The sequence below is a fragment of the Microcebus murinus genome, chromosome 5 (assembly GCF_040939455.1).
Source record: "Microcebus murinus isolate Inina chromosome 5, M.murinus_Inina_mat1.0, whole genome shotgun sequence".
In the NCBI taxonomy this organism is placed as follows: domain Eukaryota; kingdom Metazoa; phylum Chordata; class Mammalia; order Primates; family Cheirogaleidae; genus Microcebus; species Microcebus murinus.
In genome coordinates, this window is record NC_134108.1 from 78,233,423 (window position 1) to 78,258,443 (window position 25,021).

The following is a 25,021-nucleotide window of genomic DNA, read 5'->3' on the forward strand; positions in this document are numbered from 1 at the left end:
AGGAGGAGAAAGCATGGAGTGGGAGGAGACAATGGCAGTCTGCTCCACTGGACATCCACAAAGTGGGCCACACAGGAGAGAAGGAAGAAAGCAGAGCCCAGGTGACAGAGCTCAGGATCTCCTGTGAGAGCATGAAATGGTCCTGGAGGAATAATTGGGAAGGACTGTTCTGGGGGCTGGGGGCCCTGCATTATCATGTAGATGGGATGATGCTATTTTCAGGATCTTATTTGATACCCAGGCTAGTGAAGTCTGGAAAACTCATTATATATTCCAGTGGTTCCCAGACGGAAAACATCATCAGAATCACCTATTTGCTTAACAATTCAGACGCAGAACCTAATCCTAGACCTACTGAATCAGGATTTCTAGAAGTAGGATTTTCTGTTAAACCAAGCTCTTCTGTTAAACCAATATTTCCTGTTAAACCAAGCTCTTCAGGGGAGTCTGATGATCTATCTATCAAGTTTGGAAACTACCACTATAGAAATTTTCAAAAAAAATAATGACAACATATTTTCCCAGTCTGTAAGCTAGGGTTGGGACATAAATTTATTTTTTATTTTTCTCTCTCTTTTTTTTTTTCTTTTTTTTGAGATGGGATCTCACTCTTGCTCAGGCTGGTCTCGAACTCCTGAGCTCAAACAATATACCCGCCGCGGCCTCCCAGAGTGCTAGGATTACATTCGTGAGCCACCACGCCCAGCCTAAACTTATTTTTTAATCTAAATATCTGTCCAGTGATTCTATGACTCTATTGTTGTATAAGGATGCATTTAGTTAATCATATTAAGTTAATTTACATTATGAGGGGGTCTAGAAGTGCCTGACAAATAATTCCATGTTGGGGGGCTGTCCTGTGCGTTGTAGCTGTTGAGCAGCTTTCCTGCCTCTACTCACTAGATGTCAATAGCACCACCTCCGGTTGCAACAACCAAAACTGTGTCCAGACATTGGCAAACATCACCCAGGGGACAAAACTCACCACCAATTGTCAACCACTATGCTATCTTTAGACATGTTACAGAAGCCCAGAAAACTCACAAGAAGAGAAGTGTTAAAATAACACTGGGTGGGAACCAAAATGCACCTGAAATGTCACACTGTGGATGCAACCATCCGTCCCTCCATTTTCCTGTGTGTATACAAACTATGCATTCTGTATTTCTATATAATTTCCAAAAGTCGCATAAGTGCTCACCTCACACAATTATTTTTTTATTTGTGTATCACCTATCCTCCATCGGCCAGCCCAGCACCTAAAGCAAAGAATGAGCAGGGAGATGAAGGGGGATGGTGATCAAGTTTCTCAACTCTCATCCATATATCAAGCCTTTGTAACACAGTAATACCTACTCTAAGCTACCCTCATACACACCATTTCTCATAAATAAGTTTAAGTAAGGGAGATGTGCTATAGATATGCTTTATCCTAAAATAGAAAGAACATACAATAAATAGAGGGGAATTTAAATTTTTATTGATGAATCATGATTGTCTACTGAATACATAATAGAGTACAATTAACAATAACATTGCAACATGTAAAATTAAAACTTTCAGAATCATCTCAATCAATATATAAAGCTTTAGTTCCTGGAAAAATAATGTTTATTTCAATAGTACTCTTCTTATCTGCAAAACAACCTCCCACAACAGGGAATTTATAAATGAAATTTTATAAAGTTTCCTGTGTACAAAAGTGATTGACCCCACATCAACTGCATCCTTCTAAATACCCAAAACATGAAGGCTTGAAGGACCAGAATCAAGCCACATTCTGTTGACGTTATCAAAGATAAATCTTAAAGATATACAAATGGAACATGAAGCTACCCTCTGCCACCAATTCAATACACTGGGCAAAAGAGTGGTAAATCTTGGCTTCATGACAACATGAAAAGGAATGATTCTTAAATATGTAGCAACACATAAATCAAAACCATCCCTACTACAGAGACATACGCATACCGATGTATAAGCAAGCATCCTTTGAAGTGTGACACCCAGAAATCATCTAAGAAATATCTATTTTCCCATGTTACAATTGAAATGAAAATGACAATGTATTTTATAAAATGATGCAGTGTGGTACTGTCTTTTGATGAGGTGCATGAAAACACAACTCATGGGCCAGAAATAGTCCTAAAACAAAGCCTACTCTCATTGATACATACTTAATAAAAAAAATTACATTTACTGTTTAGTTTTCTGAGCAGTAAGATAATGGTCCTCTATTCAAAGTAGTGATAAAAATAACTGCACCTCAAATTACTCCCAATGTAACTGAAGATATTTAATATTAACATAAATATAATTTGAATAGATGATTGAAAAATTTTAAGTTCTTAAAAGTGCTATGCCTTACTGGAATTTGAAGACAAAGAAAAGTGAGAAATATACTCTTCTGCCTGTCTAACAGAAGCCTCTTCTGAGAATGTAAAAGGTTTTAAAGCTTATCCACTTACTATAAGTGTCTTAAATTTACAATGTGAGAGAAAATAAAGCACCCAAGAATATTTAATGGCACCTTGACCCACGGTAGCCACTTGGTAGATTCAAAATAATCCCTGCTTTTATGTTGAGAAATCTTGCCAAGGGTGTATTTACAATATATTTTTATAGAAATAAGTATTCAATAGTTCAATAAAGCAAATTAGAAAAAATAAGGTTATTATAAAGAACTCCAGATTATATGCCAGCAGGTTAATAAAATGGCTCTATAAAAAATAAATGACAAAGAAAAATCATAGTTCTAATTTTTTAAATGTCATGGGACAGCTAGAAATATCAAATGAAATAATTGAATTATGTCAAAATAAACATTGTTGGCATTATATTGCCACACTATTTATAAGTATATTTAACATAAAAAGAAATTAAGGCTAAATATGACTTTTAAAAAAATAAGTATACCCACACTCAAGACAATAAGAGCAGGAAGAGTTATGCTGTCTACAATTCTGAAAATTCCTACATGCAAGGTAAAGCATTGCATATAAAAGTACCAAACCGCTAGATAATACATGTATATCTGGATTCTTTATGAACACAATGTTCCTTAGATTATAATATAACCAAAATATGAAATACTATTTTTAGAATATTTTGAAAAACAAAGTGTTATAGAACAACATAATAAAAAGAAGCATTTCATTAACTGGGCATTAATTTTTTTTTAGAACTATAACTAAAAGTAATAAATGGTGAGAAACCAAATATAAAAGTGATGTGCTGCCCTAGAATAGTTTGGTGACTGGCTATATCTCCAACATTTAGTCTCTGGAACCACTGGCTGGTCAAAAAGGGAAGTGAGATACACTGGTGTGTTAATAAGGTTCCCAGGCATAGGAAAAGAAGGGGACTTTCAATTAGATCCTACCAGTAAATGAAATTGACAGCATTCTAAATGGAAGAGCAGAGGCATAAGCAATCTGAAAGGTAAAATGAGGTTTTTAACATTACTCATAGCATGTGAAGAAAATAATCAAATAATCTACACTACTGATTAACTATTACTACCACATGTATTCCTTTTCTCCTTATGCCTGTGGCTTTTTAATCACTTCTAGTCCAAACCCACTGCCTGTGGCAGAGCAAGTTCTCTAAGAGAGATGTGAGTGAGCAAAGGGCCAGGACCTCTCCACGCCCCACGTACCTTGAGGCAGCGCTGGCTGACCCTCTCTCCTCCTCTCCCCGCTCCTCATTTCTAATCAATTTATAATAAAAAGAGATGACTTACAAGGTGACTTTTAACCTGAACATATGAAGTACTTCACAAAAAAGCATTCGAATTCTAGTTTTTATATGAAGAAACATGCTCTAAAAAAAAAAATACAACCTGTCTTCTAATGGCCTTTCTATGCTAGTCTTTCCTAGTGTGTTACACTAGAAGGTCGCCATAAATTATGTACTGAAAAATATAAGGTATTCATGGTCAGTATATGGTTCCCTGGGCAGGGCAGAGGAGGGGGACATCCTTTGCCAAGAACCTTCCCAACTTCATTATAATTTCACATCTAAATAAGTCCCAGAGTATAAAGTCCAAAGACACCATTACAGGGAGGCCCAAACACAAGTGCCTTTTTAGCACAATTGTGTCAAAGGTGCAGCACACTAAAAGCTTCTCCCTACTTAAAAATAAATACAAAAAAATTATGTATTTGTTACTTAACCACGGTCTTCCTAGACCACTCTCTGAGGATCTATTGTCTATTAATACACACAGGTTTGCAAGCTTTAAAATACTGAGTGTTGGTTATTCCTGCCTTGGTATCCAAAATATCCAGAAGTAATACATGAACATCCACTCCATTACGATTTCTTAAAATTCACTAAAATGAGAGCATTCTTTTTAAAAGTAACTTTAAAAGATATATTTGCATACTTTTGATAGATTTATTTTTAAATAGCTGAAAATATCATACAGCAAACTCTTCGGAGCCCAGGGCAACTACTGTCTTCGTGCCCACTTGAAAGAAATGCCATGCAGGTAAAGGAGCAAAATTAAAGCATTTCCTAGATTTGGTAAAAGATCCTTAATTTTTTTATATATTTAAATTATTTCACTCCATTTAAAAGGGAAAGAAGAAAAGGGATGAAAAGAAAAAAAGAATGAAGGAAGAGAGAAAGAGGGGAGAAAAGGGGGGAAGGAAACAGATTTTTCTTTAAAATTTTCTCCTGGATAAATAATATTACCCTTCAGAATACAGGGTACCCAATGATTAAAGTGCTTGGAATTCAGGAATATTCTTAGAGATTGACAGCAAGCATCAGATATCACCAGACAGCTGGCAGTCTGACACTCAGACCCCTGAGCCTAGAAGAAGTTCTACAGGATCCCTGGCCAACATCCTATAATACTTTAGATCAGCAGTCACATCAAGATTCTCTGATCCCTGCAAACCCCAACTTCTTTCCCACACAACAGGGAGGTGAGCCTACTGCAACTCACATAGTACTTGTTGTACCCCTGGCTCACAGTGTCTCCTAGTCTAGGTTCTTCTAGTCTAAGTCACACAAGGCACATATTGCAATGCTCTCCAACTCTCACCCCCGAAATAGAGCCAGTGCTGGGCCTGATGGCGTGGGAGGGAGAGAGCACACCCAGTACCCCTCAGGGCAGTTGTCAGTACATTCCTCACCCTCTGAGCCAGTGTGCAAAGCCCAGGAAAACACATGGCCCCCTCATTCTTTTCTCCAGAAGAAAAAGAGAGGGAGGGTAAAGGAAGGGGTATGTGATCAGATTTGGAGTAGAAAAAAAAACATTTCACTTTAAAAAAAAAATCTATAAAGAAGGAATTAATATCCAGTTAAGAAGTAGATACTGGGACCACTGGGAAGGGAACAAAACAAGATCCTCCTGCGGCTTGTTTTCTCCCAGTTCCCAGGGAAATTCATCTTCAATACCAACACAAACACTGATACATAATAATGCTTGAGAACCCAGGTTCATTTCTTTTACAAAACAAGAAGAGCAACTATTCTAAAATAATACTTTTATTCTAGAGAAAACAAACACCTCAAAAAAAAAATCCTAAAAGATTTGGAGAGGGGGAAATATAGACATACAACTGTAATCACTCTGATCTTCTTCCACACAAAGATCAGGTGAAGAAATCTACGCAGCTGTACAGACTAGGACCTGATGGACACCACCCCTCTCAACCCCCTAGAGAAAAAACTGGTTTTCAAAACAGTTGGAAGCAATATTTGATTGTGAAAACAAAACAATCACATGTGACTTCTGGAAATGTTAGTGTTCTGTGGGTTCCTTAAAGAATAAATTCCAGCCAATGTCGCAAAGAGCACAGAAGCGTGAAACAGATGACAAGAATGACTGAAGAGTGATGAAGGGAGCCCGAAGTTCCATCCTCACAAGGACTGCAGCCCTGGACGTCTCTGCAAAGGTCACACGATGACAGCTTCGCTTTAGAGTTGTAACTTCTCACCGCCCGTCTCCCTGTCCAAAGAGGCAGACGTCAGTTTACACATCTCTCTTGTTTAGAAACATCTGCTTTGCCAAAACGTAAGAGCATTTCAGTACACTTTTCTGACTTTTCCAGTCTTCACATAATTTTATTTTTCTTTACGAGAAATAATTGAAATGCTCAAGAGGGGTCCAGACTGCTAACCAAATCCAAGAGAGAAACAGTGTGTTCAGTCCAATCTATCCACCACCAGTGGTTGGCCCACATTAAAGGAGAGCAGACAGACTGCAGCTGCACCCTGCAGTCGCAGGCAGCATCTCATCTCCTACAACAGGAAGAATTCGCACTTGGGGACTGTTCAACTTCCTCAACTTTTTATTTTAGGATGACATTTTCTATGCATTCAAATAAAAGTCTAATCATTAGAACTACTGAAAAGAGACATTAACACTGGGCTTTATTTTTTTAGAAAAAAATACATAAATATGAAGGGGAGTCTGCTTATGCAATGCCTTGTTTCAATGTTTTAAGACATTGGGCACACGGTGTCTAAAGCTATTTATGCAATCTGGGTAAAATGTATAGCACAAGCTAATAGCATAAAGTACCTACAATTCTACATACAGTAAACTCACTATAAAACATAAATGAGGGTTTTTTTTTTAATTTTTAAAAACACATTCTATTTTTAAATTTCTTCATGATGTTTCAGAGATTGTTCTCTCTACCATAAATGTGCTTTCAGATCTTTCAAACTGGGTTGGTAGATTTTGATTACTCTAACCTCTCCCATATTTTCATTATAAAATGGCCCCTCATAAATAAGTTGTTCTCCACAAAATAATTACACAGACTGAATCTTTCTCGTTTCTAAAATTTTTTTACAAGTTCTCCATGCACCTAAGAAATATCAACTGGGAATTTTGCAACTAGGTTTCCCAAAATGTCCCACAAGAACCTGGGTGTATCCTCTTCCTCAATTCCAGTAGGAAGCCAAAGACAGGGAACTGGCTTGTCAACTGAGAAGGACAGAGAACTGGTGCTACCCCTCAGTCTTGAACACTCTCTCAGGCACTACCAACAATATAAATGTGTTCATTTTATTTTAAAGTGTAATTATCTACAAATACCTAACACATGAAAATGTTCATGCTTCTCATGCACTCTGAGACAATTCTGAGTCACTGGGAGTGATCATAAGACTTATTACAATTAGAAACATTAGCCCAGAGATCACACAACTCACAAAAAGACACTCTGTGACAGAATGTAGCTTAGTCCTATTTAACTTGGAGGATCTCCAGACAAGCCTTCTATTTTCACATCCTAATTCCTATCATTTTATAAAATAACAAGTTACCAGTAGGTAACTCATGCCTGTAATCCTAGCACTTTGGTAGGCTGAGGTGGGAGGATCACTCAAGGTCAGGAGCTCGAAACTAGCCTAAGCAAGAATGAGACCCCCATCTCTAGTAAAAATAGAAAGAAATTAATTAACCAACTAAAAATATATAGAAAAAATTAGCCAGGCACAGTGGCGCATGCCTGTAGTCCCAGCTACTCGGGAGGCTGAGGCAGAAGGATTGCTTGAGACCAGAAGTCTGAGGTTGCTGTGAGCTAGGCTGACACCACGGTGGTCTAGCCTAGGCAACAGAGGGACACTCTGTCTCAAAAAAAAAAAAAGAAAGAAAGAAAGAAAAGAAAAGAAAAAGAAGTTACCAGTGAAATCAAAGAAGCTCAAGTTATTTATGAAACAGACTATATTTTTCTTGGTATACTAAAAAAAAAATCTGTCATCGAGTATAAGTTTTAGCAAAACATCAGACTCCCTCAATGAAGAAACAGTTAAACCCAGTTAAACACTATTCCACTACGGATGCTGCTCATGCTCCCTCCTAAAGAACTCCCATTTTGAAACAGGAACCAGATGGAATCAGTGCTTAGAACAGAAGCAAAACCTTGGAAACTGAACATAACTAGACTCTCTATGTCAATTTTTCTTTGTAAATTGTGAGTTAAAGACCCAAAACATTATGAGCAAAAAATATCACTTTTGAATATTCATTTGCTAAATGTTATCATGTGACCCTTGTAAGCTATCAATAGTCTTCATTTAAATGGCAAGCTCACCTCCTGCATCCCTACCTCCTGCATTTTTCCCTACCAATCCTTCACAAAACACATCTAATAGGTGGACACTATGAATGAATGAATGAATGCCTGGCTTAACTTCTTAAGTATTAGAAACTCAAAAACACACTTACTTGGCTCATAGTAATCCACTATGGACACCGAAGCATCTTGGGTATTTGAAACTTTAAAGTTTCTCACAGCAGGAATATCAACACAAAACTGGGTTCCATTTACCTTAAAAAACACAAAAGACTCTTGAGAGGATATGTTCATGATAAATAAAATAAAATACATTACTTATCTTATCATTTTAGGAAATAAGATAACATTTAGGAAGGACTTCTATGTGGCAGGTACTACAATAAGTACTTCCTATGAATTATCTTATTTAACTTATAACAACCCTCACAACATAGGTATTGTTCTTAGTGCCATTGTGCTGACAAGGGATATTGAGAATTAGAGTTGTTAAGTTAGCAGCAAGCCTGACAGTGCACACTCCTGGGACCATGGTGCCTCATCAGATCAGCACCCTTCTCCTGGGAATCACCCTCAGCTCATGGGAACCATATCACCCATTAAGTGTGGTAATCCCAAGATGTGGAGTGTACCACACAAGCAATGACTGATATGGGGTACACAAAGCCAGCTTCCCTGCCTCTAGGAGGAACAGCTTTTGCCAATTTGGTAGGCAATGCTGGTTAAGGGATCAAAAATTAGTAAATTACTTCAAACATCCCACTACTTGCCAATAGCAGTAAATGAAAAGTCAAATTAATCACTCAAAAAGTACTGAATATTCAAAGTAAGAAAAACATGAATAAGAACATCAAAGATACAAGACAAATCAAAAATACAAGACAAACTTCAAAACCAATTACATACTAAACAAAAACCTTAAATTTATTTTTCAAATTCCAAATCAGGCCCATGGATTTCAAGCATTATTTAATATAAGAAAATTCCTGAAGAGCAAAGAATCTGAAAAATGAATGAGTTTTAACAGGGCTTTAGTCAGAATGGTTTTTGAAGTGCCAAACCAATGGAAACATTCAAGAAGTGGCTTTTTAAAAGTAGATATTTAGCAATATATTTCTGATTCATACTTGGCAAAACTATAATAAGAAACATATGTATTCCTGCCATATAACATGAAATTCTAAGAATGCTTAGAACTCAATATTGGGTCAACCTATGAGGATTATAAAGATGCTAAACAAAAAAAAATAAATAAACTTTCATGCCAGCAGTTTTGAGACATAACAAGTAAAGTGCAAACTGAATGACAAAGGGGACACAAACTATCAAAATCTATGTGATTCAGCAAAGCAGTCCTAAGGGGAAAATTCATAGCCTTAACTCCCCACATCAAAAAGACAGAAGATAACAAATTAACAATCTAATGACACATCTCAAGGAACTAGAAAATGAAGAGCAACCCAAATCCAAAGCCAGCAGAAAAATAAATAAATAAATAAATAAGCTCAGAGCAGAACTAAATGAAATCAAAAACAAAAAACCAATACAAAGGATCAATGAAACAAAAAGCTGGTGCTTTGAAAAGATAAATAAAATTGATAGACCTTTTGCTAGATTAACCAGGAACAGAAGAGAAAGGACCCAAATAAGCTCAATCAGAAATGAAAAAAGGAGATATTACAATTGATACAACAGAAATACAAAATATCATCTGTGAATACTATGGCAATCTCTATGCACATAAACTCAAAAACGTAGAAGAAATGGACAAATTCTGGAAACACAGTGTTCCAAGACTCAATAAGGAAAAAATAGAACTCCTGAATAATCTAATAATGAGCAACAAAATTGAAGTAGTAATAAAAAATCTTCCAACAAAAACAACAAAAAAGCCTCAAACCAGATGGCATCACAGCTAAATTCTGCCAGACCTACAAAGAAGAACTGGTACCCATACTTCAGAAATTATTCCATAACATGAAGAACAAGGGAATCCCCCCAGCTCATTCTACAAAGCCAGTATCATCTTGATACCAAGCCAGGAAAGGACACAACAAAAAGAAAACTACAGACCAACATCCCTTATGAATATAAATAAAAAATCCTACCAAACCAAATTCAACAGCACATAAAAAGGTATCCATGATGACCAAGTGAGCTTCATTCCAGGGATGCAAGGATGGTTCAACATACACAAATTCATAAATGTGATTCACCACATAAACAAAAGCAAAAACAAAGGCCATATGATTATCCCAACTGATGTAGAAAAAGCATTCCACAAAATTGAGCACCCTTTCATGATAAAAAACCCTCAACAAACTAGGCATAGAAGGAACATATCTCAAGATTATAAAAGGTATATATGACAAACCCACAGCCAACATCATACTGAATGGGGAAAGGTTCAAAGCATTCCCACTAAGAAATGAAACAACACAAGTGTGTCCACTGTCACCACTTCTATTCAACATAGTGCTAGAAGTCCTAGCCAGGGCAATCAGTAAAAAGAATGAAATAAAGGGTATCCAAATAGGGAAAGAGGAAGTCAAACGATTATTTTTTGCTGATGATATGATATTATATCTAGAAAACTCCTAAGACTCCACCAAGAGACTCATAGAATTGATAAATAAATTCAGCAAAATCTCAGGTCACAAAATCAGTGTACATAAATCAGTAGCATTCCTATACACCAATAATAATCAGGCTGAGAATCAAATCAAAGTCAAACCATTTACAATAGCCACAAAGAAAATAAAATACCTAGGAATATATTTAACCGAGGAGGTGAAAGATCTCTACAAAGATAACTATGAAACACTGAAGAAGGAAATCCCAGACGACACAAATAGAAAAACACATCATACTCATGGATCAGTAGAATCAACATTTTTAAAGTGTCCATACTACCCAAAGTGATTTACAAATTCAATGCAATTCCATCAAAATACCAAAGTCATATTTCACAGATTTAGAAAAAATAATTCTACACTTCGTGTGGAACCAGAAAAGAGCCCAAATAGCCAAAGTAATCGTAAGCAAAAAGAACAAATCTGGAGGCATCACATTACCAGACTTTAAACTTTACTACAAGGCTACAGTAACTAAAACACCATGCTATTGACATAAAAATAGAGACATAGACCAATGGAACAGAACAGAGAACCCAAATATAAAACCACCCACATACAGCCTGCTAATGCTTGATAAAGCAGACAATATACACTGGAGAAAAGAAGCCCTGTTAAATAAATAGTGCTGAGAAAATTGGATAGCCACAAGCAGAAGATTGAAAGAGGATTCATATCTCTCACCATTCACAAAAATTAATTCAAGCCGGGTGCGGTGGCTCACGCCTGTAATCCTAGCACTCTAGTAGGCCAAGGCGGGTAGATCGCTCAAGGTCAGGAGTTTGAAACCAGCCTGAGCGAGACCCCGTCTCTACCAAAAATAGAAAGAAATTAATTGGCCAACTAATATGTATAGAAAAAATCAGCCAGGCATGGTGGTGCATGCCTGTAGTCCCAGCTACTCGGGAGGCTGAGGCAGAAGGATTGCTTGAGCCCAGGAGTTTGAGGTTGCTGTGAGCTAGGCTGACGCCACAGCACTCACTCTAGCCTGGGCAGCAAAGCGAGACTCTGTCTCAAAAAAAACCAAAAATTAATTCAAGATGGATAAAAGACTTAAATGTAAGGCTTGAAATCACAAGAATGCTAGAAGAAAATGTTGGAAAAACTCTTCTAGATATTGGGCTGCGTAAAAAATTTATGAAGAAGATCCCAATGGTAATCACAACAATAACAAAATAAATAAATGGAACTTAATTAAATTAAAATGCTTCTGCATAGCAAATAATCAACAGAGTAAATAGACAACCTACAGAATGGGAGAAAATATTCATAAGCTATATATCTGATAAAGAACTAATAACCAGGATCTACAAAGAACTCAAGCAAATCAGTAAAGAAAAAACAAACAACCCTATTAAAAAGTAGGCAAAAAACATGAACAGAAGCTTTTCAAAAGATGTTATACAAATGGCCAATAAACATATGAAAAATGCTCAACATCACTAATTATCAGGGAAATGAAAATTAAAACCACAATGAGATATCACCTTGCCCCAGATAGAATGTCTTTTATTAAAAAATCCAAAGCAATAGATGCTGGCGTGGATGCAGAGAGACATAAAAACTTATACACTGTTGGTGGGACTACAAAGTCATACAAGCTCTATGGAAAACAGTATGGAGATTCCTCAAAGAACTAAAAGTAGAGACCTACCATTTGATCCAGCAATCCCACTGCTGGGTATTTACCCAAAGGAAAAGAAATCATTTAATCAAAAAGACACCCACACTCGAATGTTTATTGCAGCACAATTCAAATTGAAAACATGTGGAATCAACCCAGTACTCATCAATTCATGAGTGGATTAACAAAATGTGATATATATATATATAATGGAATACTATTCAGCTATGAAGAAGGATGAATTATGAATATGAAGGACAACTAATGATTTAAAGAAAACCTACCTAATGTGTACAATGAACACTCTCTGGGTGATGGGCACACTTATAACCCTAACTCAAGCATAACAAAACTAATACATATAACCAAAAACATTTGTACCCCTGTAATATTTTGAAATTTAAAAAAAAAGTAGAGTTTGGAATTCTTCACTTACCTTTCCCTCACCTATTTTATGCACCTTATTCTTGGATCAGTAGCACTCACGCAGCAATAGGAAGAGTACATGAAGGTTATATAATTCTGTGTCAAGACCAAACCTCTGAGAATATTCTTTTATGATTTAAGCACCTAACTTTTCAAGGGAGAAATATTAACCCCTTTGAGATTTGCTAAAAGCTTTATGAAATCATTTTAAAATGTGTCATTAAAGCTTTCATCTTCAGCATTTAAACAAATATATTTAGCAATTCCCTGAGGCAGAGCAATTGTCAAATTGAGATCTGGACTGAATTTTTGAAATTATAATATAAAAATTTCTATGTATTTTATAGCTGGCATGATATAATGACTCAGTTATTAGATCTTCACCAGGCTCATCATTAACAGTAACTCTCTCCAAATCAATTTCATAGTGATGCCTTTTCAGTAGAGACAAATATATGGTTGCCACGTTAAAGTTAAGCAGGCACACAAAAAGCTAAAATAATAATGACTTAAAGAAAACATACTTAAAAGTAAGGTAGACATGGGAACACAATAAATGGTAGCTTTGTCAATAGTTACCTATACGAAACTTAATGTTCTGCTACTTACAGAATCTAAATAGAGATTGAGTTTTCCATGATCGTGTTCCACCTTCTTCACTGTTTCACTTAGAGGAATCGCGTCTGAAGGCACAGTAAAGCCACTGAGTAGGTTAACTTCCATAAGAGCCATGCCACTCCTAGCGGGGCTCAAAAACCTAAATCAAAGAGAAGAGGATGGAAGAAAAATCCTTTAGGAAAAGCCTAAAGCTGTTAGCAAATGATCTTCATGCAAAAATTAAAACTGCCAAATGTTATTCCAAATACTGTTAAGAGTTCAAATAAAATTCACTATAGAGAATTTTATTTTATTTTTATTTTATTTTAAATTTTAAATATATATAACTTGGGAGGAGGGGCGGGGACAGAGTCTCACTCTGTTGCCTAGGCTAGAGTGCCATGGCGTCAGCCTAGCTTACAGCAACCTCAAAATCCTGGGCTCAAGAGATCCTTCTGCTTCAGCCTCCCGAATAGCTGTGACTACAGGCATGCGCCACCATGCCCGGCTAATTTTTTCTATATGTTTTTAGTTGGCCAATTAATTTCTTTCTATTTTTAGTAGAGACAAAGTCTCGATCTTGCTCAGGCTGGTTTTGAACTCCTGACCTTGAGCGATCCTCCCACCTCGGCCTCCCAGAGTGCCAGGATTACAGGCGTGAGCCACCACACCCGAACTATTTTTTTCTTATATATGGGTTTTAAATAGTGCAGGCAGATTTACAGAGAATTTTAGAACAGAATTTTATCTTTTTCTTATATGTGTGATATTCTTATAACTTTCAATCCTATGGTGAATAATGACATGATAATGTGTTCATTTGACAGACAGTATGACATTCCTGCAGTGTGGCAGGCCTGTGCTTACAGGCTGTAACAGGTATACTTATTATACATCGTTAGAACAGATAGCTCTGTTTTCTAGTGGTGATTGCAAAATGAGCTGCATTTTTTATTTTCTCAAAAGTTGACCGCACCAAACTTTCCAGCTGAAAGCCGGGACCAGAAAAGGAGACATCCCTTGACCACTTGGTGGTAGACCCCAGCCAAGTCCTTAGCAACCTTTTCTTCATCTTGTTTTAGAAAAATGAGAACTGTAGGGAAAGGCCTTCCCTTTGTTCTCCCACATACTTGGCACACTTTGTTGTTTCCTTTGGCCACCTTGAGAGAATTATAAGCCTTGGAAAGTTTTATTACACCTCATCCTTCTCTCACCCCGTTGTACACAATGTGAGCACCGAAGGATCTGAACACCAACAACATTTTGTTTCCTTGAAAATAAATATTTTTCCTAAATGAATAAAAGGCAAGAGCTTTTCATTTGGAGCAACAAGAACCCAGACTCATTATGGAAAGAAGTCTGCCTCTAACATAAAAGGATCATGGGATTAATTTAGTTCCTGTTGTCCTTTTAGATGGCAAAAGCATGAAAGGGTGCTAGAAAATCTTGCTTTTTAGAGCAGTAAACTGATGCCTGCCAAACGTGACTGACTGAAAAGCCATACGGTACAGCTGCTGACTTCAGCTGGCCCAGCAACCCGAAGCAACTGAAACCATCTGCTGAGTGATGCGCTTCGCCAAAATAGATGCTACTGAAAACTAATAACTGGACTGAAACTAGAGGTATTTGTATATGAGCAAAAATTACAGATGAGAAAAACAGCCGATATATTTAAATACTTAAAAATATGATGCAGATTATACTTTCAGTACACCATCAAAAGTGCCTTCTACCTTTCTGATAACAATAAAAAAAAAAAAAAAAGAAGATAAAATATAATTTAAAAAAGAAAATTAAAAAAAAAAAAGGTGCCTTGGTTGACCTGGTCTCTCCACCAACCAGGGGAAGAATCTGTTAAACCACCATACCCCACAGAAAGCCCTGTATGAGGTAAGGACCTGGACCCTGTTGATAGGAATAAAGTGCCTGAAATACCAGGTAATCTTTTTATAATGTGCTGCTGAAAAAATTCACTTAACATGTTATTTGTGCTTCATACCAGAGTTTTCTCAGAAAACTTTAAATGTATTTAAATCCTTTCTGTAAAATCCCTACCCTTACAGGAAAACATTTTTCTTCTTCAAGTTCTACCTACCAACCCTGATTCCCAGTGCTGGGTGAAGACTGGGAACCTGCATCATTCCTCGAGCCCCTATAAAGGATGAGGCTTCATCATGGTCTGTATCCTGGTGCCACGGCATTTTCCTCATGTCTCTTCACTTAACTTACCTAAGAGGTAAAAATCCCCCTCTCATAATTCCATGAGACTCTTCTTTGCCTTTCTCAACACCAGAATTTTAGACTTGCTGAGGGAATTTTTTTTAATTAATTCATTCTTATGAATTAAAAATAAATAAATTCATTCATTCATTTATTATTTCATTCTCCCCCTCACAGGGCCTGTGTGTTTTTGGCTCACCACTATACTCCCATGCCTGACACTGTGCCTGTCACATGGGGCAGATTCAGACAGACGGCATTTTACTGAGTGAATGAAAATATGAATGAATCAATGAGGAAAGCAGAAATAATAATAGCACTTACTTTATAGAGTTATTGTAAGAATTAAATGAGAGGCACGTAAAAATGTGTGTTACGGTGCCTGGCATATAAGTTTGTGATTAATGTAGGGTGTTACTGTTTCTAATAACACCTGGATGTTGTTTTCTGGAACAGAGGCCAGTTGCAAGCTTAGCAAAGAATAACTGGAGTCCCACTTTCTTCTCAGCTAAAAAGGAAGCCACTGCAGAGACTCTGACATGCCCCTGCCGCTGGCTCAGAATGCCTGAGAAGGTGAGGAATGGGGCAAACATGTAACATTTTACCCCAAAATCATGAAAAAGAAGGTCCAAGGTAATACAGATGGTAGCAGTAATGGAGGAGACTGGGTCCAGGCAATGGCTAAGAAGACTGACCACCTGGGTGAACACCCAGAAATGACCCTGGAGAGCATCTGGCAGCTCAAGACCACATCAGTGGCTCCCAGCCCATAACAAACTAAGTTCAACCAGAATGATACAAATATTCTAACAGAGCAGACGACAGCTTCTCAATGTCATTGCATCTTGATAGTGACTCCCAGCTCAACACTAAATAATGCAGATATATGAGGATAGACTGACAAGAAAAACATCATAAAGCCTCTACCTCCAAGAACTTTCACATGAGTATTCTCATGTGCGTGTGTTAGAATAGCCAGGAAGCTGCAGCTTCACAGCCCTGCTGCTAAGTCAGAACCCTTCCCTTATGACCTAGCAAGATCCTCAGATGCTTCAGAGGCAGATCAATTTAAGAATCACCTTAACAAGTGCTGCTGGAATCTACGGCTGTAAGTGTCTAATTATCCAAGGTGAGAACATTCTAAACTGGAATGTTTTCAGTGTCTCTTAAAAAAAAACTATTCCCTTCATTGAATTTGCATTGTTCTCATAAAATTTGGGGTTAAAAGCAAAATAGTTAAGGTTAAAGGTGAACCTGGAATAATTATTTCAACAGAAAAATAACTCCCAACAAGAAACAATCATATTTGGAGTATTAAATATAATGGATTAATTTAAAGTTTTCCTAAATTGGACCTTTGTTTTATTCATTTAAATAATACTGTTCTATTCAAATTTGTAAAAAACAAAAAAGGGAGAAAAACTTATAAATAATTTTTGGACACATCTAAAAAATGCTTAAATATAATTATTATTTCCAGTTTGTAACCTGAAGTGTAATGCATAACTGAATTCTTTGTTGCATATAACTCCTTATATTGATATAGACAACTATATACAATTTAATCTTCAAATTTATTTTTTTAAAGTAAAAAGAAAGAGGAAGAAGAGGGATGTAAACAGATTACTTACCTTGTGCACACACTCAAATTCACATGATTGATATCATCTTTATTATCTTTTACAGTAACATCTAAATCAAAGGCTTCTTGATTTGGGATAGATCTTCGTCTTCTAGAAGACCCAGAATCTTTCACGTTATAAATAACATTGAGCTGTGATAAATAAATTAGTACAAATAATAAATTGGCAATAATTTCCATCATTATGCATTCTAAATATTGTATTAGATATTTCTCTTTGAGATAGAACCAATTAAATTTATAATCTTCAAACTAGAAAAAAATTAATTTTACCGGCTGACAAAGTACCATTATTAACAAATACTATAAAAGTTTATAAAAATTATTTTAAAAGTTGAGAAAATTGTTGGGTGGTATTCCAAAACCAAAACAAGTATCATAGAACACTGTGGGTGATACTGATGAGATACTGTTTTTTTTTTTCAAAGAATGTAAACATTCCCTTGAGGGAAAAAGTGAAGCTACTGCCAACTTTCTTGAGAACATTCATGAATTTCTAAGTCCTGTTGCCCAAATGGAGTCATTTTTCACAAACTGGAACATTAGAAACTCTCAGTAAGTTGAATCAAAACAAAAACATCCAAGAGCCTTAGTTGAAAGTAAACCTGTTCAACTGCTAAATATTCTTTTGACCACACATTTTTCAAAGATGATAAAATAAATTATGGATTTCACATCACCTTGGTCTTTTCAGCATATACTCTGTACCCACCACTAATGGTTTTTTCTTGTTTTTTTTTATTTCAGCATACTATGGGGGTACAAATGTTAAGGTTACGTATATTGCCCATGCTCCCCTCCTCGAGTCAGAGCTTCAAGTGCGTCCATCCCCCAAACGTTGCACATCTCACTCATTGTGTTTGTATATACCTATCCCCTCCTCCCCCCTCCCACCCTCCCGACACCTGATAAATGTTTTTCCTATATGTCCACTTAGGTGTTGATCCGTTAATACCAATTTGCTGGTGAGTACATGTGGTGCTTGTTTTTCCATTCTTGAGATTTTAAAGGTGCTCTGGGGACACTGGGGTAGCCTGAGGACCAGTGTCTTTCTCAGAGGACCCTAAATCAGAAGCTTAGGAACATACTCAAAATTTCCTAGGGCAGCCTCATCCCAGGGTTGACTGGTATCTATTTAAATGTTTTATCTCATCCCCTTTTTTGATACCATGGTTCATAAAGTTTACTATTGCTATGTAATATTGCATTTTATTTTATTTATACCTAAAACACATACACACACACACACACACACACACACACACACACACATACCTGAGAACTAAACATCTAGTACCCTTAGTGAATTTATATACTTTAAAAAATCCTGTCTCTAAGGCTTACCTTTCAAATCTTAGAGTTCCAATCCTTTTATTCTGCCACAACCCAAACTCATGTAATCCTTCAGCCCCTTGATCATCCTGGCTATCTCACTCTGGGCATTCGCCAACTCTTTCTTAAACTATAGCAATTAAAATTATAGAGTATTCCTGGAGCAGTTGAAGAATGGTTTCATAAAATTGGGGGAATTGTTTCTGTTATTTTCATTACCCCTTTCCAGAGGCATGCCATTGTCCCTTTCTTTAGAGGCCAATGTCTCCAGAAATAAACAAGGACTATTAGTCTCCCAGGTCATAATTAATGCCCAATTATATCTAAGTATGAGGGTTTTCATCTGGCCCACAGCTCGACTGTTTACTCTGAGCACTTTAAGGATGGACACGCTTGAAGCGCTGACTCGGGTGGGGCGAAGGCAATATATGTAAACTAAACATTTATATCCCCATAATATGCTGAAATTAAAAAGAAAAAAAGAGAGATCTTGCAGTTGATTTTCAAATTTTCAAATGTAATTTAGCATTTTATTACTCAAAAGAGGGTAATTATTTACTACAAACCCAAGAGGTTTCTTTTGCCCTTCTTTTTCCAGAGCACTTATAAAAATACCAACTGAAGGAAAATCTCAATACCCACTTCTGGGTGACCACATTTTTTGCAATTTTCCCCATCCACCATAGGAAGTGCCTATTGGTCCTCACCTTTTGTTTTCTGTATTTTGAGACAGAAATGGGACTGCTGAACATTCTGAACACTAGGTATAACATTTACCCCTGTGACCTTCAAACCTCAAGTAAAAGTCATTTGGTTTCAATAATTTATCTGCATTTGGTTTATCAAAAATGAATTCCAACTCACTCGGCGATTTAAGTATATATAATTTTTCAATTTTATCTAAAATATACTGTATGTTTTACTCTTGGAATTGCCCTTTCATTGAAAGACAGCTTGAGAATGAGAATCTTCCCATGATCTTTGTTAGTAAAGACCAATATAAATTACTCACTTTCTCGTTCTATCCTTTTCATTGAATATCATTCCTTTCCAATGTGATCATTTTTCCTCAACTTTTAAAAAATGTTTACTGAATTTTGAGTATCATGCAAAATAATCTTAGAATTATTTGGAGGCTTACTAACAATACCTGCTTAGCAAGTTACACCTGCCCTACTAAGCAAGTTCTCAGGTGCCCTACTAAGCACCTGTTCTCTCAACTAGAGTGACTGTATTCGTTTTTGAAAAAGTATTTTTTCTATATAATAGCCATTTTACTACTTTCTCAGTAAGTCTTTCAGGGTCTGTTTCGTTTGCTTTTTCTACCCAAACACAAAGTCATTCTTGGTGCTACCACATATTATCTTGGGTTTCTGATAAGATGATTTTAAAGTCCCCAAGATTTTCATGTATTATTTAGTGTAATAATTTATTTCATTCCGTATTTTTCATACTATTTCCATTTTATTGAAGCTCCTATTCACCTTAAAAAATATTTCTTTGAATTTTCTACCTATGCCAAAGCATTGAACATAGTCATGCTCTAATTGTTATTTTTACTATTATTAATATATAAGATCTTACATTAAAGGGACACATTTCCTATCTTCAAGTCAATAACTTGTATATTCTTTATATTCTTCAATGAATATTAAGAAGATGTATGAAAAATGTGTATTTGTTTATCAGATCATAGTGGAAACTCTAACAGCATTATAATTTCTGAAATATATTTTCACAAAAAAACATATTTGGAAGTACCCAAAGATTCACATGAATCATATTGGAAGATTTTAGCCCTCACTTCAAAAGGCAAATAATTATAAAAATATTCTTCAAATAGATTATCAACCCATATAATTGCTGTCTGCTCACTAGCTGGTAACATCTCTCATACTTTTTATTAAAGAAAGTGATGTATCTTTCATAAGTCACAGAAGTAAGTCATTAAGAATTTTATCCAAGTTATCTAAGTTCAAGATTTAGCAATGCCCCAAAGAATTATTTTAAGTAGTCACATTTAACTTTAAAAAATAAACATTTTATTACATACCTGACAAATAGCAAATCCAAAACCATCTGCGGAAATATTAACTGCAGTTGGCTGTACCACAGCAAGCTGAATAAGGTGAAAAAAAAAGTGAATGAGGCTAATTTTCCATATCTGGATGCTTCCAAGAAGCACAAGAGATCAGTGCTATCCCTCATTAGGAGTGGAAGTAATTACTAGAAAGTGCTAACAGCTTTGCTTGATCTCATTTATCAAAAGCTATGAGTCAACGGGTGAGCGAGGTGAAGGCAGAGGAAGTGCCCGCTCTCCAGGCGCCCTCACCTCTCCATTTAGGGAGAGCACATTAGTGCTCCTGACAGGTTGTTTCCTGTTGGGAGGATGAAAGACAAGAAACAAACGTCCAGAGCCTAATCCTCCGTCTTCCTGGGAACACAGTGACGTGTCATCATTGACTGTGCCTAACTTTACTCCCTCTTTTCCTTTGCCATTATCCCTATTCCTCAGTTTCTAGCCTTGAAGTCAACACCTTCACCCATTGTCCTCAACTTCCCACAAGGTTAACTAAGGAAATAAAGTTAGAGACTAGCATATTCTCACATTTCATTTAAAGTACAAATTCCACTCCTGGTTCTATTGATTCTCCTAAGAAGGCATGTGGAGCAGCTGAAAAAACATGGCCTTTGGAATCATGAGTTCAAATTCTAGCTCTACTATTCCTAGTAACATGATCTGGAGCACGTTACTTAACCTCTCTCAGCCTCAGTTTTAGCATGTGTACAATGGGCATAAAAGTACTTAGAGTTGGTTTAAGAATGAAATGCAATAGGCATATGTAAGGCACATTGTTTCCCAATGTGACAGTGCCCGTGTTTTCTCCTTTTCCACGGATCTTTCCAAAGTTCTCATCCCCTCCGCCCTTCTAAAGCTCAGCAAATTCAACCAAGGAGAGTACCACTTTCCCCTGTCCCTCTATAGGGCTCCAGGAACAAGCCTTTGGTTGGAGTCAACAGATTAGAAATAAAGCAGTATTCCAGCATAAAGAATCATCTACACAGGTTTTTGAATAACCACCCCTTGTCCATACCTCTGCTGTCTGAAGGAGAAAGCGGTTGTGTATGTCAATCAGAAATTTTACAGGATTTGGTGAGCTAGGCCCCGTCACAGTCACTTGGATATTTGTCCTTCCTGTATTCATTAGGGCTGCAAATTCAGACAGGGCCTTTAAGGCCACAATGGTGTCCTGTTGAGGGAAGAAAAACATTTGTGCATGTAAATATATATCAAGACCTCCAAAGATAAATCCAATAATGCTTAGGAAATCTGCTGTACATTTATCCATCTTCCTTGAGAGTATAACGCTCCCTGACTCATGTTTGAATCTCCTTGGCCTAGAAAGGAGAGGCTGAGAAAACATTTGCTGAATGGAATTGAGCATCTACTCTTTCATCAGTTACCGCAAGTGAAAAACAGCTAATATAGATGAGGAACTGTTTCATTCCATAGAAGTATCAGATATGAAATTTACAACAATAATGAGAAAAAAAGTAAAGTTAGTGACTTAAACCTTTGACCTGAGTTTCTAAACTTTTAAACTGCCAAGTGATCTTATGAAGTAATAAAAATAAAGCAACCACACCTTCTAATATACATATATATATATACACACACACACACTATACTTTAAAGGCAAAAAAATCCATCATCTCTCACCTGGGTAGATGCAAAACCTCCCAAGCTATTTCTTTGCCTGCTTAGCCACCTCATAATTGGGATTCCCTCAGAAACTTGAAATTGCAGGAAGTGTGAGAGCAATGCATAGGCTGCAACTTCAATATCCAGGGAGCGTGGCTGCCAGGAGTCAGAAAGTTCGGACGCCGATGACACCCAGAATTGCATGTCTTCTGCAAGAGAAAAGTAATGGCATTCTGATCAATTACAAAAAAAAAAAAAAAATTACATTTATACCATTAAATATTCACACACTGGTCAAAGTTCTACTTGACTAGCATAAAAATACGTATATTTTTATATATGTATATATTTATGCCAAGCAAGTATACATACATTTGTACACACACCTATATGTCAATTTTTAAACTATTACCTGTTGAGTATCCCTTATTTGAAATGCTTGGAACCAGACATGTGTCAGATTTCAGATTTTTTTCAAATTTTGGAATATTTGCAGAATACATATATTCCAAAATATGAAATGCTCCAAAATCCGAAACTTTTTGAGCACCGACATGACGCTCAAAGGAAATGCTTGTTGCATGATTTCAGTTTTTTTATTAGGGATGCTCAAGCTGTACCATTTATAAATTTTCATCCTTTTTCTAATGCCTGTATTTGAGAATGTTTTGATGAAAATATTTTTCCCAAGAGAATTCCATACATTTGACTCAAGACTGAACAGCTAAAAATAAAAGAGAAAACATACTATATTACAGAAGATAATGTATGTGACTTATCTGACCAGGCCATTCCCAAACTATTTTAGGGCACATTGGAAAGAATCCTGTTTTGCAGATCTGCCATTAATTAGCTCCAGTGTTCTAGGAAACTTCTCCCTTTTTCATTACCTGAAAGTTGGTGCTATAAGTTTGAAATTCAAGCCCCTAAGAGAAAAATGAGGGACCCTGGCCACCTCAAACAACCTTCCTGGAGATAATAGCTGCCAGAGGACCATCCTACTTGGTGCCCTTTCTCAAACTAAACATGCTGTTTAGATGATTATACTCGGGTGGAATGTGAAATAACTACCACTTAGCCAAGCAGAGACGAACAAATGGCAAGGCCTGCTTCAGCCTCTACATAAAGATCTTCTAGTCCCCAGCACTGGAATATGTAATAAGAATTAAATCTAAGTTTCTGTTAATAATAATACAATATTTTATACAGTCTCAGACATCTCTAAGCACTTTTTATAACTATCCCTTGTTAAATAAACAAAACTTTGAATTTAAAATTATTTCTGCCCACCTAACCCCATCTCTCTCTCTCTCTCTCTTTCTCTCTCTCTCTCTCTTTCTCTCCCTCTCTCTCTCTCTCTCACACACACACACACACACACACACGGGATCCCCTGTATTTTTTGTCCTCTTATAGCCCAATTGCAATCGCCATTCCCCAAAAAAAAGAATCATACACACAACCCACTTCTAACAGCATTGTTTTTGGTATTTGCATTTCTTTTAATTTGCATTTTAGTTCATACTTTTGAGCACCTGTTATGCACCAGGCACCATACATTATCTCATTTAATCCCCACAGCAACTCTAAAATAGGTGTTATTCCCATTTTACAGTTGGGGACACTGAAGCTCAAAAAGGCAAGTTGCGAAACCAGATTTGAACTGAAGTGTCTCCAGAATCCAAGGTCTTAGCAAACACACAGGGTCACCAAACCAGAAATGGTACCTGACCCTCAAAGAGTAACTGACATAGGGCAGAACATATGTAAAATAAAGAGACATCCAAGCCCTGAAATTCTATTTTAAAAAATTCCCGAGGAGACTAGAAACATTATGGCCATGTAAGGCCTTTCCTAATCTCTTTCTGTGTTTCTTTTTTCATCTCATTCAAAAGATGCAAATGTGACCAACTTCATACCTGGCTCACAAAATGTACTCATATAATTTATATATTTCATAATACACAACAGTCTAACAACCTCCACAGGCCCCACACATTACCTTCTTGTTCTGCTCTCTGCATCAGCATATCCAAAGCCTCCTTTGCTTTAGGACTCCTCACCGATGACAACGCATAAGTTATTAGAGCTAGAGTATAATTGTCAGAAAGTCCTCTATTGAATTCAGATTCCAAAAAGTTGATAGAATCTTGCACATCAACATTAGGCTTGAAAGAAAAAATGTATTTTTTACTATTCAAAATAACCCATTACCAAAAAAAAAAAAAAATAAATAACCCATTACCACATATTTAAACAAAAAATACTTGAAAACATTCATTTAAAAAATAATTTCAGTGTCTATTAAGCATCTGACCATGTCTTAAGCAATGAGAATTAACAATAAATCATTGATGTTTAAAGATCTGCCATGCATTTTGAAAATAAGACCAAGCGCAGTGGCTCATGCTTGTAATCCTAGTGCTCTGGGAGGCAGAGGTAGGAGGATCACTTGAGCTCAGCAGTTCGAGACCAGCCTGAGCAAGAGTGAGACCCCGTTTCTACTAAAAATAGAAAAATTAGCCATGTGTGGTGCTGCATGCTTGTAGTCCCAGCTACTCAGGAGGCTGAAGCAGAAGGATCCCTTGAGCCCTGGAGTTTGAGGTTGCAATGAGCTACGATGATACCACTGCATTCTACTACAGACAACAGAGCAAGATTCTATCTCAAAACAAAACAGAAAAGAACCCCACTTTTCAGTTTTTATAAGTAAACAGACACCATTCCTTAGAAGAAATAAGTAGAGCTTTTGCCATTGTTTCTCCCACTGAGTACCATAAACTCAAATGAGAGCAGAAAATA

The 25,021-nt window shown here is 36.6% G+C and overlaps 1 protein-coding gene across 1 annotated transcript in view; it reads right to left on the reverse strand.

Moving 5' to 3' along the window:
- Window positions 1–1,458: 1,458 nt before the first annotated feature.
- The window catches only part of CD109 (CD109 molecule), a 130,610-nt gene continuing 107,047 nt past the window's right edge, over window positions 1,459–25,021 (reverse strand). Inside the window, exons 26-33 of the mRNA XM_076003182.1 lie at window positions 24,222–24,387; window positions 22,238–22,428; window positions 21,612–21,767; window positions 20,570–20,635; window positions 17,174–17,316; window positions 13,335–13,482; window positions 8,195–8,297; window positions 1,459–5,962 (exon numbers count right to left, since the gene is read on the reverse strand). Coding sequence (XP_075859297.1) covers window positions 5,775–5,962; window positions 8,195–8,297; window positions 13,335–13,482; window positions 17,174–17,316; window positions 20,570–20,635; window positions 21,612–21,767; window positions 22,238–22,428; window positions 24,222–24,387 — 1,161 coding nt within the window. The 3' untranslated portion in view covers window positions 1,459–5,774. The remainder of the gene's footprint in view (window positions 5,963–8,194; window positions 8,298–13,334; window positions 13,483–17,173; window positions 17,317–20,569; window positions 20,636–21,611; window positions 21,768–22,237; window positions 22,429–24,221; window positions 24,388–25,021) is intronic.